This window comes from Giraffa tippelskirchi, chromosome 5 (genome assembly GCF_054371585.1).
Source record: "Giraffa tippelskirchi isolate mGirTip1 chromosome 5, T2T-mGirTip1v1.2.pri, whole genome shotgun sequence".
In the NCBI taxonomy this organism is placed as follows: Eukaryota; Metazoa; Chordata; class Mammalia; order Artiodactyla; family Giraffidae; genus Giraffa; species Giraffa tippelskirchi.
In genome coordinates, this window is record NC_137279.1 from 166625750 (window position 1) to 166638458 (window position 12709).

General features: G+C 54.2%; 1 protein-coding gene and 1 long non-coding RNA gene across 31 annotated transcripts in view; one reads left to right on the forward strand and one right to left on the reverse strand.

Moving 5' to 3' along the window:
* SSBP3 (single stranded DNA binding protein 3) overlaps positions 1 to 4701 on the forward strand; it is a 168446-nt gene extending 163745 nt beyond the window's left edge. For 28 of the 29 annotated variants that reach the window (XM_081493049.1, XM_081493046.1, XM_081493047.1 and 25 more), the window contains 4 exons: positions 1531 to 1609; positions 1834 to 1862; positions 1985 to 2086; positions 2944 to 4701. In XM_081493049.1, coding sequence (XP_081349175.1) covers positions 1531 to 1609; positions 1834 to 1862; positions 1985 to 2086; positions 2944 to 2973 — 240 coding nt within the window. In that variant the 3' untranslated portion in view covers positions 2974 to 4701. The remainder of the gene's footprint in view (positions 1 to 1530; positions 1610 to 1833; positions 1863 to 1984; positions 2087 to 2943) is intronic. The other variant, XM_081493072.1, reaches the window with a different exon arrangement.
* On the reverse strand, positions 4662 to 11563 carry LOC145507143 (uncharacterized). 2 transcript variants are annotated; one of them, XR_014054609.1, is made up of 4 exons: positions 11488 to 11563; positions 9261 to 9370; positions 7249 to 7340; positions 4662 to 5398 (listed from the first exon to the last, which is right to left on the reverse strand). It is a non-coding gene; the product is annotated as an uncharacterized LOC145507143 (long non-coding RNA). The 2 variants fall into 2 exon arrangements; XR_014054610.1 differs by lacking the exons at positions 4662 to 5398; positions 7249 to 7340; positions 9261 to 9370 and adding an exon at positions 10546 to 11109.
* Between the last annotated feature and the right edge of the window lie 1146 nt (positions 11564 to 12709).

The window sequence follows — 12709 nt, forward strand, 5'->3', positions numbered from 1 at the left end:
CAGGGCTCAGTATTTGTGGCACGCGGGCTTAGTTGCTCCATGGCATGTGGGATCTTAGCTCCCCAACCAAGGATCGAACCTGTGTCCCCTGCATTGCAAGGTGGATTCTTAACCACTGGACCACCAGGGAATTCCCCTGGATATATTTCATCTGGTAGGACTGTGTTTGGGTTTGACTTCCTAAAAAGTAGGTCATCCTCATCCTCCTATCACTTGGGTTAATAAGCATGAAATGGGTTGCCAGATGGCAAAATGTGCCCCCTGGCCTGCCAACAATCCTGGGAAGCCACTGAGGAGGCGAGGATGCTGTCCTCAGAGGGTATGTGAGTGGGTGTCAGGGTGAGGAAGCCACTGGTACCCCAGCAGTCTCCTCACAGCAGTCCTTGCACCAGCTGTTCCTGCTGCCACCTGCTAAGAGGGCTCTTACTTCTGCTCAGGCAGGACCCTTTCAGGAATGAAGCCATGACACATCTCTACCTGCCCAGATCCTGACCCTCAATTATTTTTTCGCTCTGCCGCCTCCTCCTTGCAGCCTATCGTGATTTCTCTGCCCTTTCCCCAGTGCCTCTCTCTGAAGCTGCAGCCGTGCTTGGTCTGCGGCTGTCTCTGGATCTCAGTATCCTGTGAGGTAGCTGGGCGTCCATGGCTGCGCTCTTCCTCCAGGCTGAGGCCCAGGTGTGACTCAGCACCCAGCACAGGCCACATGCCAAACAGGCCTCTGTTCTGCTGCTTCCATCCCCTGTCCACCCTTGCCTCTGGTTGGTACCCCAGGCTTTGGCTGTGCAGACTGGGCTCAGCCATCCCTTGGTGGCCATGCCTTGTGACCTCTGGCCTTTGGTTGCGTCTTTTCTGAGATGGGGGTGATAGTTCCAGACAGGCCTGAGGCAGGGAGTGGAGCGGATGAAACGTCTGGCCTCTGATCTGTCTGCCTCTCCAGTTCTGCTCACTAGTGAGCACCCCCACAGAGTCCCAAGGAGAGAACTCCTGCCACCAACACCCCAGCTCCCCCTACATTTCTGAGGAGGAGCCAGGAGGAGGCTCATGTGATGGCTCCAGGGCCAGGCTGCCTGAGGTCCAGCCACAGCTCCTCCATCTCCTACCTGGGAGATTTGGGGCCAAGCATAGTCCACTCTGTGCTTCAGTTTAGTCATCTGTAAAATGGGGAGAAAGGCGTTAATAGTTTTATTCCACACTCTCTTTGAGCCCCACACACTGCCTTCGGGATGGAAAGAGCCCAGGGTGGGATCCAGGAGGCCTGGTTTGAGAGTTGCCTCTGGTGCCTTGGGCCAGCCCCTCCCTCTCTCCTTGTTTGTTTCCTCCCGTGGTGCGTAGGCCTCTGCCCTGCACAATCCGAGGGCTTAGTGGAGGTGCCCCCTCTGGCCTCCTGGTAGTCAATGCCCGAGTGTGCCTGAGAGCAGCTCCTCCAGGGTGGAAGCTCCCGGGGGCCACACTTCTGTGTCAGTGGGTGTGGAGCCCCGCGAGGGTCACAGTGGGCCCACTCAGGCGCCACGCTCTGTGCTTCTCCCACAGTTCCCAATGGGTCCAGGCTCGGACGGCCCGATGGGGGGCATGGGCGGCATGGAGCCACACCACATGAACGGCTCGTTAGGTAAGTCAGCTTAGCACCCGGCCTGACTTCCCAGGAGGCCGCCTCTGCCTCGGCTCCAGGCTCTGCTGAGCCCAGTCCCCACAGGAAGATCCAAAGAGGAAGATGTTGCCTGGGTAGAAGGTCCTCTTTGGCAAAATGTTTGGGGTTTGGGTGGAAGCATTTGGAGGTCCCTGCACAGAAGAGTAGGCGAGACCCTGAACTGAACTTTATTTTTTTCCTTCCAGGGTCAGGTGACATAGATGGACTTCCAAAAGTGAGTGTGTGTTCCCTGTCTCCTCCCTGACAGCACCCTCCAGAAAGCCTTTTCCCCCCATCCCGGGAGGGGGTAGTAGGTTGCTGGGGGCCCGGGGCTCACCACCTCTGCTCTCTCTGCAGAATTCTCCTAACAACATAAGTGGCATTAGCAATCCTCCAGGCACCCCTCGGGACGATGGCGAGCTAGGAGGGAATTTCCTCCACTCTTTCCAGAATGACAATGTAAGTGTGCCCGCCGCCATCCTTATTTCACCCTCTGCGTCCTCACTGTATCCCCTGGGCCCCGGGACTATTGATTGAAGTTTCAGAGTCTCCTGGCCAAGACCTGTCCGCTGGGCCAGTGTCCTGGCAGCTGTGTCATGAGCTTTTCACCTCAGTTATTTTTCCACACAGAATGGAGAGCCCTCACATTCCCCATACCCCCACCAGCCCACAGTGTGGTGCTGACCCCTCGTCACCCAAATCTAACCTTCCCCAGGCATCCACATGCAGGCGCAGTGCCTCCAGCACTGACGAAGCTCACATGGCTGGACGAGCCCTGGGCCCTGGCCCACTGGGTCCTTGTCTCAGTCTGTGTCCTCCTGTCCTGGAGGGTGGGTGTGCATGCAACCAGTGACTTCCTGGGGTCTCAGTGCAGAAGAGCTGGCTGGCTGTTTTTTCCTGTTAGGCTTCTTGTTTACAGTCTCATCTGAAGAACCAATGTCATGTTTTTATAGTTTTTGAGAACCCCAGGCTGGCTCCCAACCCCAGGGTGCCCTGGCTGTGCTCCAGCTCATCAGACCCCAGTCCTCTGCAGTCCGTGGTCCTATGAGGGGAGGGGAGGGGCTGCTGCTGGCTTCATTAGGAACGATGGAGTGATTTGGCGAGGGAAGGGGGTCAGGGTAGGCAAGTGAGGGACACAGGCTGGTGCCGGGGGGATGGTTCCTGAGTCCCGCCTGCTGGCCCCTTGCCCACCCAGTGCCATCGTGGGCGTCTCAGCCCAGCCCCAAGACAGGCCCTGTCCAGCTCTGTGCAGGGAGACCTCCACAAGGCTCCCAGACCCGGCCCTCACAACCCCCCTTCTCTGCTTCTCCCTTCAGTATTCTCCAAGCATGACGATGAGTGTGTGATTCCCCCCCTCCTCTTCTCCGAGACGCTGAGAGAGCCGGCATTGCAGGCGGGAAGATGCCAGAAATTATGCAAGAAGAAGTGAGGTGTCATTACCCAGGAGCTGGGGGAGGGGCATCTCCTGCTCCCCCCCAACCCCCACCCTCTCCTCCACCCCCTCCGCCTTTCCCAGTTTTAGTTTCATGCAATAAAAAGGCCAAACTTTTTATTCCATAAAACATGAAGGACAAAACTCAAAATAAAAATATATTTCAAGTCAATGACCAGAAAAATCCCACCCTTGCCCTTTCCCGAAGGACCTTTGATGTCCATGACACTTTTCTGTTTTTTTTGTTTGTTTGTTTGGGGTTCTGCTGTTGTTGGGATTTTTTTTTATTTGTTTTCAGGGGGGTTTTTTGGGGGAAAAATTTTTTAAAATGGAAGCTTCTAGCAAGCCCCCCAACCCCACCCCAATCAACCTCTTTGCTTTCTTCTTTTAAAAAAAAAAAAAAGGACAAAAAAAATTAAATAAAACCAAGCCCCGTTGTCTGTACCCAAGCCCTTCCACCAGGAAAGCTAGTCTAGGTGTGAGATCTCACCTGTCTTTGTAGCCATCTAAAAATAATAATAATTATTATTATAATAAACTGGGCAGTTTACAATCGGTGGTTTCTTTCAAACAGCCTGTTTTGGAAAGAAAAAAGGAGTCACCCTTTTCCACTTGGGGTTTTTGGTTTGTGCTGACGAGCGAGGGAGGGGCAGGAACCTGTTTTGTTTTTGCTTGGTCTCTCCCGGTGAGGTGGCGACAACAGCTGCACAGCTTGGACCCCAGACCCCCTCCCCCATAGTGTGCCCGGAGGGGCCAGACCACCAACCGCTTTCAGGATCCCGCCCCAGTGGAGCCGCGCTGTGACCCGGTTGGCATGCACTGTGTTCCCAGGACTGCTTCCTCTCTCTTCTGGACCTCTCCTCACCCGGGCTCCTGCCCCCTCCTCAGCCCCCGCCCCAGTCTTCCCAGTGAGAATCCTGCCAGCGGGGTGGTGGCTTGCAGCGGAGTTGGGGACGCCGCCCCCGACAGGATGGCTATGATCTGGGACGTGGAAACCGTGACCTCTGCGTTCTCCTCCTTCGCATCGTCCACATCGTGTGTGCGGGCAGCGTAGGGCTGGAGTTGGGTTTTTTTTTTTTTTTTTTCTCTTGATTCTTCCTTCTTTTTGAAAGGTGGGATATTGACCAGAATTGCTCTGTATATGCTTGGAACTGGATGGAAAGACTTTGGAATAGCTGTGGGGGGCGGGGGGGGACACTGACAACCAAACAGATGTGCTGTTTCCGGACCTGTTTTTATTTTCAAAAACCGACAAACACCACAGTGGAGCCTGTCCCCTCCCAGGAGGAGTGACTCATGGCCTCCCTCACCTCACCACCCTGCATCGAAACCTCTGTGTCTTGCCCTGAGACACCTGAATTCTTTGTACATTTACACCCCTCTTCCCCGCTTTCCCCTGTAGCTGGTCTTTGTTTTCTTCCCTCCTTTGATCCATGTATATCATATTATGTGAGATATCATCTGCCTGAAAAAAGACCTTGTGCGGATTATTGGGAACATTGTAGCTGTTTCTGTGTTTTTTCTTACCTTGTAGTCTGGTTCTGAATTAAGAGAGGAAAAAAAAAAAGTAATTATGATACATTGTAGTTTGTGTACGATATATGTTGATAACGTTTTATTAAAGGGACATCTTTTTTCCGCAGCCCTTCCTGACATGTTTGGGGGAACGTGGGTTGGAGTTTATTATACTGATTATAAAATGCCAGGCGACTGGCTGGGCAGAAATTCTGTTCCTAGTGCACAACCAGATCTTGTTTTGTGTTCCAGGCGTTGGCCTTCTTTTCCTGGGCGTGTTAATTCTGCATTTTCTGTGGAGAGTTGGGGATGATGGGTTGGGAGGGAGGGCATGGTCTCACTTCAGATATTTGGGGGCATTCTAAAGTTTCTTATCTTGCAAATGCATTTTGGTTTGCCAGAATGTATTTTTCTGGAAAAGTAGGAAAAGGTTCCCAGTGCACCGTGTTTTCAGCAGAGAGTTGGTGTCGGCTAGGATGGCCACATGGGCTGCAACCACGCCTGCTTTCTCCTTTCTGGTGAAATTTGCTTTTCAGGTCCTAGGGTGCTGGGCCGTGGGAAGTTATTTTATTTTTTCACCTCCAAGGCAGAAGGGAGCCCTTGAAAGATTTGAAGAGTGGCACAGTTCGACTTGAATTTTAGAAAACGGTGCAGGTTGCATCTTGGAAGATAGTTGTGTGGGGTTAGACAGATGTGGGGAAATCCAGTGCCAGCTACCATCTAGGCAAGAGCTACTGCAGGCTGAGGAGGTCAGTAGCAGTGGACACTGATTTGAACATTTAGAAAGTAGAATCTTCTGCATCCTTGGAGCTTCAGGGCCAGGCCTGCAGCAGGAGTGGGCAGGAAACACACGGTGTGTCTGAGCAAAGTGTGACCTTAGCCCCACCTTTTACCAGGTCTGAAGGGACCAGTTAAAGATCCTGCCTTTGCCACTGCTCACTGTGTGGCCCTGGGCAAGATGGTTCATATCTCTCCTCAGTTGCCTCATCTGTAAAATAGGGATAACGGTTTACCCATCGTGTGGTCATTGTGAGGATAACTTGACATTTGTAAAGTGTCTAGAACAGTGCCTTTTAGTAGTAAGAGCAGTAATGTTAGCTGTTGGCAGTATTGTTCCTCATTTGGGGATTCTAAATGGGTGTGATGAGTACCTGGGAGGCCCTACAAAATCCCATTTGTCCTTCCTGCCTCATCTGAGAACACAGCTTCCAAGGCTCTTCCTCATCACTGTTGGACGGATGAGACCTGGGCTGCTACTGACTTGCATCCAGAGTTCTGAAGAGTTTATGCACCGGCTTGAACACCTGCCATGCCCCACCCCAGCGCTGGGCAGAGAAGGCGGAGGTGACAGCGAGCATATGCTCAGTACCGTTGCTGCCCCTGAGCTTGAGCAGGACTCAGGCACAGTGGGAAGCAGTGACCTAGGGAAGGGAGTGCAGGTCACAGGGGCCCATGCCAAGAGGGAGGAAGGACCCCCCCCCCCGACTCAGCCTGTAATGAGAGCCTGCTGCACCCACATCTGCGGGAGGTGAGAACACTGGGCACCCTAACACCACCCTTCAGCCTGTGACACCTCCCCCTACCCCCCACCGAGCACCTCCAGAGTTGCCTTTGCCACACTCAAGGCTCTGGCAGGGGCTGGTTTGGGGTCAGCTTCGCAGCAGGAGAGGACAGGCTATCTCCCAGGTTTTTCACCACTCTGCCCTGTCCAGACCTGAGTGAGAGCAGAGCCAGGCAAAGCCAGCTTCTGCAGCCAGCATGAGGGTCCCAAAATGAGAGTCAGGAGGAGGTGGGGGTCACTCCCGTCCTTTCACAGCAGTGGACTTTAGCCCATCACTGAAGCTTAGGCAGAAGTGGACAAGCCAGGTCAAAGGCCGCAGCCTGGCAGCTGCTTTCCTGGTAGTCGTTACTGCCCACAAGGGGCTGGCCAGCCTGGGGATCCAAGTGAGGGCCAGCCCTGCCTGAGTCAGGAAAAGCTGACCTGGCCAGAGACCTGTGCCCTGTCCCTCCTGGCTAGGCACCCCTCCCTGGAGCCAGAAAAGGAGAGCCTGGAGGCAAACCAGCTGTCAGCAGGGCCTGCTTGGGGGTGGGGGCGGGTGAGGAGGGATGTGTTCAACAACTGCCAAGGCACAGTCACAGCAGGCCTCCAGCTTGGGCTCAGCTGAGGCCGTTCAGCCTGATGCCTTGGGTGACCCTGAGGAATCCCCCACTCCCCACCTCTGTTGTCCCTTGAGGATTCCAGAGACTCCAGAAGCCTGAGACCAGAGTACGTCCCACGCTTCTTTGAGGGCTCTGCCCTGAACTGAATGGAGCTGGGGCTCCCCTGGGCTCATTGGGTGGGAGTGCCAGAAACAAAAGACCAGACCAAGCGAGGGGGTGCTGAAAGGTCCATTCTGCCCTGTGCTGGCACTTTCCTTTTCATTCCCAGGTGCCTATGGAGCTTCAGTCCTTGGTATGATGTTACCTGGGCATTCAGCTACCACCTTAGTTCCCTGCCTCCATCATCTCAGCCCTTCCAGTACCACAGAGATCTAACTCCCTTCTGAGCATTCTTTAACTCTTTGATGTGTCCGTTTGTGTCTTCATTGAGCACCTGTTACATGCCAGAGGCTGTCCTAACACTAGGGAAACAGAGGTGTACAAAACAGATGTGGGAGCCCGCCTCACCCATCACCGAGGTGAGGCAGGCAGCGGGAAGAGCAGGTGGTGGTGATGCTCCATGAGATGGTTGTTCAGTCTCCAGGTGAAGATGTCAAGTAGGCAGGTCTGGGCGAGAGACATATTATATTACTTAGGGAGTGGTTGGCATTCAGATGTTCTTGAAAGCCGTACAACTGAGACTGGAGAGTGAATGGAGAAGGGCCCCAGGCCTGGGCCCTGGGAAATGGAACTAGTGAAGGAGGCAGAGAAATGAGGAGAGTGCAGTACCCTGGAGACCAAGGGAAGAAAGCTGCAGAGAGGAGGGTGCTGCATGCTACCCAGGCCCCAGTGCACACACCTCGCCTCATTCAGGCCCTGTGGGCCTCCTGCTCGTTCCTGACCCTCAGCACTTCACGCTCCGGTGATGTGGAGTTCCTTAGGGACCTCTGCCCACTGACTGCTGACCATTTTGTTCCTGCTATTCCCTCGTGGTATGCCTTTGCTACTTGCTCTTTAGTGACAGTCGCTCAGTCGTGTCCACTCTTTGCAACCCCGTGGACTATAACAGTCCGTGTAATTCTCCAGGGAAGAATACTGGAGTGGATAGCCATTCCCTTTTCCAGGGGATCATCTTAACCCAGGGATCAAATCCACGTCTCCCACATTGTGGGCGGATCCTTTACCAGCTGAGCCACCAGGGAAGCCCAAGAATACTGGAGTGGGTGGCCTATCCCTTCTCCAGCGGATCTTCTTGACCCAGGAATCGAACCGGTGTCCCCTGCTTGCAGGCGGATTCTTTACCAGCTGCACCATCAGGGAAGCCCAACTCAACCTGGCCTTCTTTCATCAAGGTAGAGACTTTCTCTGGGCCCCACGATGGCTATGCTGTAATGGATTAACGTGTGCCTCCCCCATCAGATTGGGAGCTCCCTGAAGCCTGGGATCTGGCCTGGGTGTGTGGTCCCAAGTCACCCAGCACAAGGCCTGGTGCCAGTAGGTGCTGAGTCTTCATCAAGTGGGGTGTTGAGTAGAGCACCCCTGCACCGACCCCCCCACTACTGCATGCTGTCACCTGTAGGTAGGTGCTCAGGTGCGGGCAAAGAAGTGGCCTTTATGGAGTTAGCAGACCCAGAGGAGGCTGGCTGCTCTATCACTGCCCACCCACCAACTGGGAGCTCCTGGAGAACCAACCATGTCTTTCTGTATCTCTGGCTTTCGGCACAAGCCTGGCATACAGTAGGCCCTTATAAAGGGGACTGAATTGTTGGACCCCCTAGAGATCTGTAGTGGGGAACCTCAGCACTCAGTCCCCGATTCCAGCAGCCCAACCGAGGATGAGACGGGTGTGTTTCGTGGGAGTGAGTGACAGAGCTAAGTAGGGCTATGCTGCTCTTGACAGGCTAGACCCCAGCCCCTGGGCAACAAGCCTACACCTTGAATAGTTTTGGGGGATGAGCAAATACGGCTAGGGTGTCTGGCATGGGAGAGACTGAGGATCTCAGGTGGCAATAAACAAAGCAGGGGAGAGGCGGGCCTCACTGCACCCTGCTGTCCTCGGCCCAGCACTGGGTCCCCAGGCCCTGCTCTGTGATACAGCCTGGAGTAGGCAGCTGAGGTAAGCTGTGGATTGAGAAATGGGTTAGAGTTCAGTGGGAGACAGACACTGGGCTATTTGGCTTTGAGGCCTATCATTCTTGGCTTCAAATCTCTACAGGGCAGCCCCCTGGCTGAGGGGCAGGGCCCCTGGCTAGGGCCCCAGAGAGCAGAGCTGGGGCCCTGGAGTTAAAGCTACTGGAAGATAATCCTCCTGAGGTGTGAACACATAGCAGCCAGAGATGTCAAAGAAGGGAAGAGGCTGCATTGAGAGGTAGTAAGTTCCCCATTGCCAGACATGTGTAAGCCAGCCAGGGGAAGGACAGATGGTACATGTGTTGGATGAGGGTGTGTTGGTTCCTGGGCTCTCAGGTTGAGGGCAGAGCTGAAGATAAACCCCTTCTCAGGAGCTGAACTTGGGTTAGAACTAGCTCACTGTGACCTCTAACTTACCTCTAAGAGACATCCCTGTCGAGTCTGCTGCTCTGTGACTCAAATTCCATCTGCCAAAGACCACGCCAGACCCAGTTCTGTGAACTCTGCAGAGAAGGGCAGGCTGGTGGCTGCAGGGTGGAGTTCTAGTGATGGAGCCAGTGTTCCAGCGGGCCTCCCCAGCCTCCTGGCTATTCCACAAACACACCAATCCCACACCCATCTCAGAGCCATCACACGCACTTTCCCGGGCACCTTCCTGGCCTGCCCCCACAGTTGGTTCAGTCTCATATGTCACCTTCTCAAAGAGGCCACACCCTGTGCGGTAAAGGCCAACACACCCCATCCCCAGCTGCTGGTGGCTCACGGTGTCCCTTCCTGGGCGCTGCCCTGGGCCCCAGGAACAGCCTCACCCAAGGTTTCACCTCCCAGGCTATGGCCGGTGGCAAATGGCTGATGTGGGACCTCAAGGCCCCATACCCGGCTGCAATTTGGGACTCTGAAGGGCCACCCAGCACCAAAGTCTCTACAGGACTGTGGGGGCCTCATCTACTCTGCCCAGTTGTGCCCTCCTCCCTTGCTCACAGGTCTCTGGGGAGTGTGCCCCAAGAAGCCTCCTGCCACAACCTTCCATCTCCAAGTCTGTTCCAGGAATGCTTTCCTTCAGATCCTCTGACATACCTTTCTTTCTTCACCATCTCTCCACGTTGGAATGTAAACTTCATGACAGTAGAGACTTTGTTTTGCTCACTGTTAACTGGGGCCTTGCTGCATGCCTGACACATACCAGATGCTCCAGGACACCCTGTGGCTGACAGCTTATCACCCAGAGTGGGGATGGGGATTCTCTGCAGGTGCCCAGACATCTCTGGGGAGAGGGTCCCTAGAACAGGGTGGGCTTCCAGCAGCCAAGCAGGTAGGCCCCACGAGTCGTGATTTGTGAATTTGTCACAGGGAAGACAGTATGACACACTCAGGTCACACACACACTTTAAGGGACAAAGAGGAAACCCTCCTGCTGCCACAAAAGAGGAAGTAGGGAGATGCTGTCTAAAGCCTGAAGTGACCTTGACCTGCTTTTTCAAAGCCTTGGGCCTACTGCTAAGGACAGCCCAGCGAGTCACAGAGCCTCTGGTGAGGGCCCACCCTAGGTCCAGCCTGAGCCAGCCTTGGGAGAGGACGAGACAGCCTAAAGGGCTGCCCAAAGTCGTCTCACCTTTTCACGGGACTTCTGAAAACCTCCAGACCTCTCTACTTGATGCATCCTGGTCAAATGTAGCCTGTTAATCCCCAAGGAGGCAAAGCCTGAAAGGGAGGCATGTGCTTTATTCCTACTTTGCAGATGAGGAAACTCGGGATCTGAGAGGTAGCTGGAATATAGGAGACTCTTGGAAATGGTGTTCCCCAGTCCACTGAAGCCTGCTGAAAGTGAACCGAGGAGCTTTCTCATGAATCCTCAAGACACTTAAATACACGACAAAATGAGAGTACGTTCACATGTGCTCACAATGCCATCGTCAAAATTTTGGTTCCAAACATCTGTTGCTTAAAAGTCCAAGTCCCTGTAGTGTGATTTTTATACCAACAATGGGACACCCCCATCCACCTTCCTCCTGCTTCCTTCTCCCAGACTGGCTCTGACTAAGTGAGTCGTCTGTTCTCAGGCCTGAGGCCAAACAGGGCCTGAAGATCACCCTGTATTCCTCCGTCCCAGTGCTGAACGAGGAAGGGAAGGTAAGAGGTGGGGAGGCTGAGGCAGGTGGGCATTTGGGATTTGGGGAAGCAGGCACACCTTTGTCGAGGAGGCAGGTGTCATCAGATATGAACTTTCTGGCTCTTCACACTACACCACGTGGTGTCTGAGCCCCACCTGCATGGGGAGGATAGAAACGCCAGTCTTGCTCGCACCTCGCAGACTGGCTTCAAGGGGCCTGAAGGGAGACAGCAGCGGGCACCAGGCTCCGCAGCTTAGCTCCAAGGTCCGAGGCGACAGACCAAGGCTAGCCACTGGGGCGGTCCTCACCCCAAGGGCTGGGATGAGTGCTCAGGCCTGCCCTGCAACCCTGGCCCCTTTCCAGGGCTGTCTTCAAGCTACAAAGTCCCCCGCTGACAGCCTGCTTGCTCGCAGCCTCTGTCCCACATGCTCAAGACCCAGGCAAGCTTGGCCCTCTTGCTTCCCATTCTACCAGCAACCGGGGGTGGTGGTTTTGCCCCCTCAGCCTGGCTTCAGACCACCACCATCACTCACCCAAGAATGACCGAAATGGCCTCCAGCTGGACTCTGCAGTCACCCTGCCAACTTGTCCTCTATTTGCCCATAGAATGTTCTTATGAAAAAAACCCTTTGACTCAGCAATTCCGCTTCGGAATTTATCCAATGGCTGCGCTGGCAGAGGTACTCTGAGATACATGAACAAGGATGCTCACTGCAGCATTATTTGTAATGGCTAACAACTAGAAATACCTTGAATGTCCATCGATAGATATTAATGCCGCTGCTCGGAAGAACAACGTAGCTCATATGTGCTGATGTGGCAAGATCTGTGATCCCAAGGTATTAGGTGAAGAAAGGAAGGTGTAGAATGGTCTACAGATAGGATGATACTAAGTAATGTACATATATGCATCCCTATTATACATATACTATACATACTAAGGTGCCACATTAAATGACTCCAAGCTGTGGTCACCCCCAGGGAAGAACCGGGGCTGCCTTGGTGACAACTTGTATCTGGGGAAACCTGAAGTGCCAGCATCCCAGGCCCTTGAGAGCTCGCCCCTCCAGCCTCAGCCCCACCCCATCCTCCCCATCTCCAAACACTCCCTGCTGTGTTGGCACACATGCCGCCTTCCCAAGTAACCCCTTCACGTGCATACACCACCAGCCCAATCTGTCCTTTTCCTGGTAAACCCTCCTGCTGCCCCCATCCACACCCAGCCGCTCGAGTCTAAAAGGTACCTTGTAAAGTGTAAGGAGCACAACCTGGGAGTCAGAGACACACAGGGCTGGAAACAGCACTGTCATGTATGGAGCTGATGTGGGCTCCTGGACTGCCTCCTGTAGCAGGAAGTGTCCCGGCTGCCTGCTCTCAGCAAAGCCACTCACAAGTCACTCTCAGCCCCAACAAAGCCACGAGGTCCCTCCTGTGTTGGGAGCAGTGTATCCGCTGACTGGTGATGCACCACTGGTGTTCATGGAAAGGCTCAGCACCTCGGCTTCACAGGGGTGCCCACAGAGCTCGGAATCAGCCGAGGCTTCAGGTACAAACCCATTGAGCCCAGTCCCTCCTCCATTTGATGGTGCTACTGTCTCTCCCCATGGAGGCCAATCCCCAAGGCTCTCCCAAGCTTTTCCCAGGAAATCTCCACCTCAGAGTTTCCTAAGGGAGCGGACCTAAAACATCAGCTGTGTGACCTTCAGAGATTCCTTACACTACCTGCGCCTCCTCAACTACGGGGCCCAGAAGGGA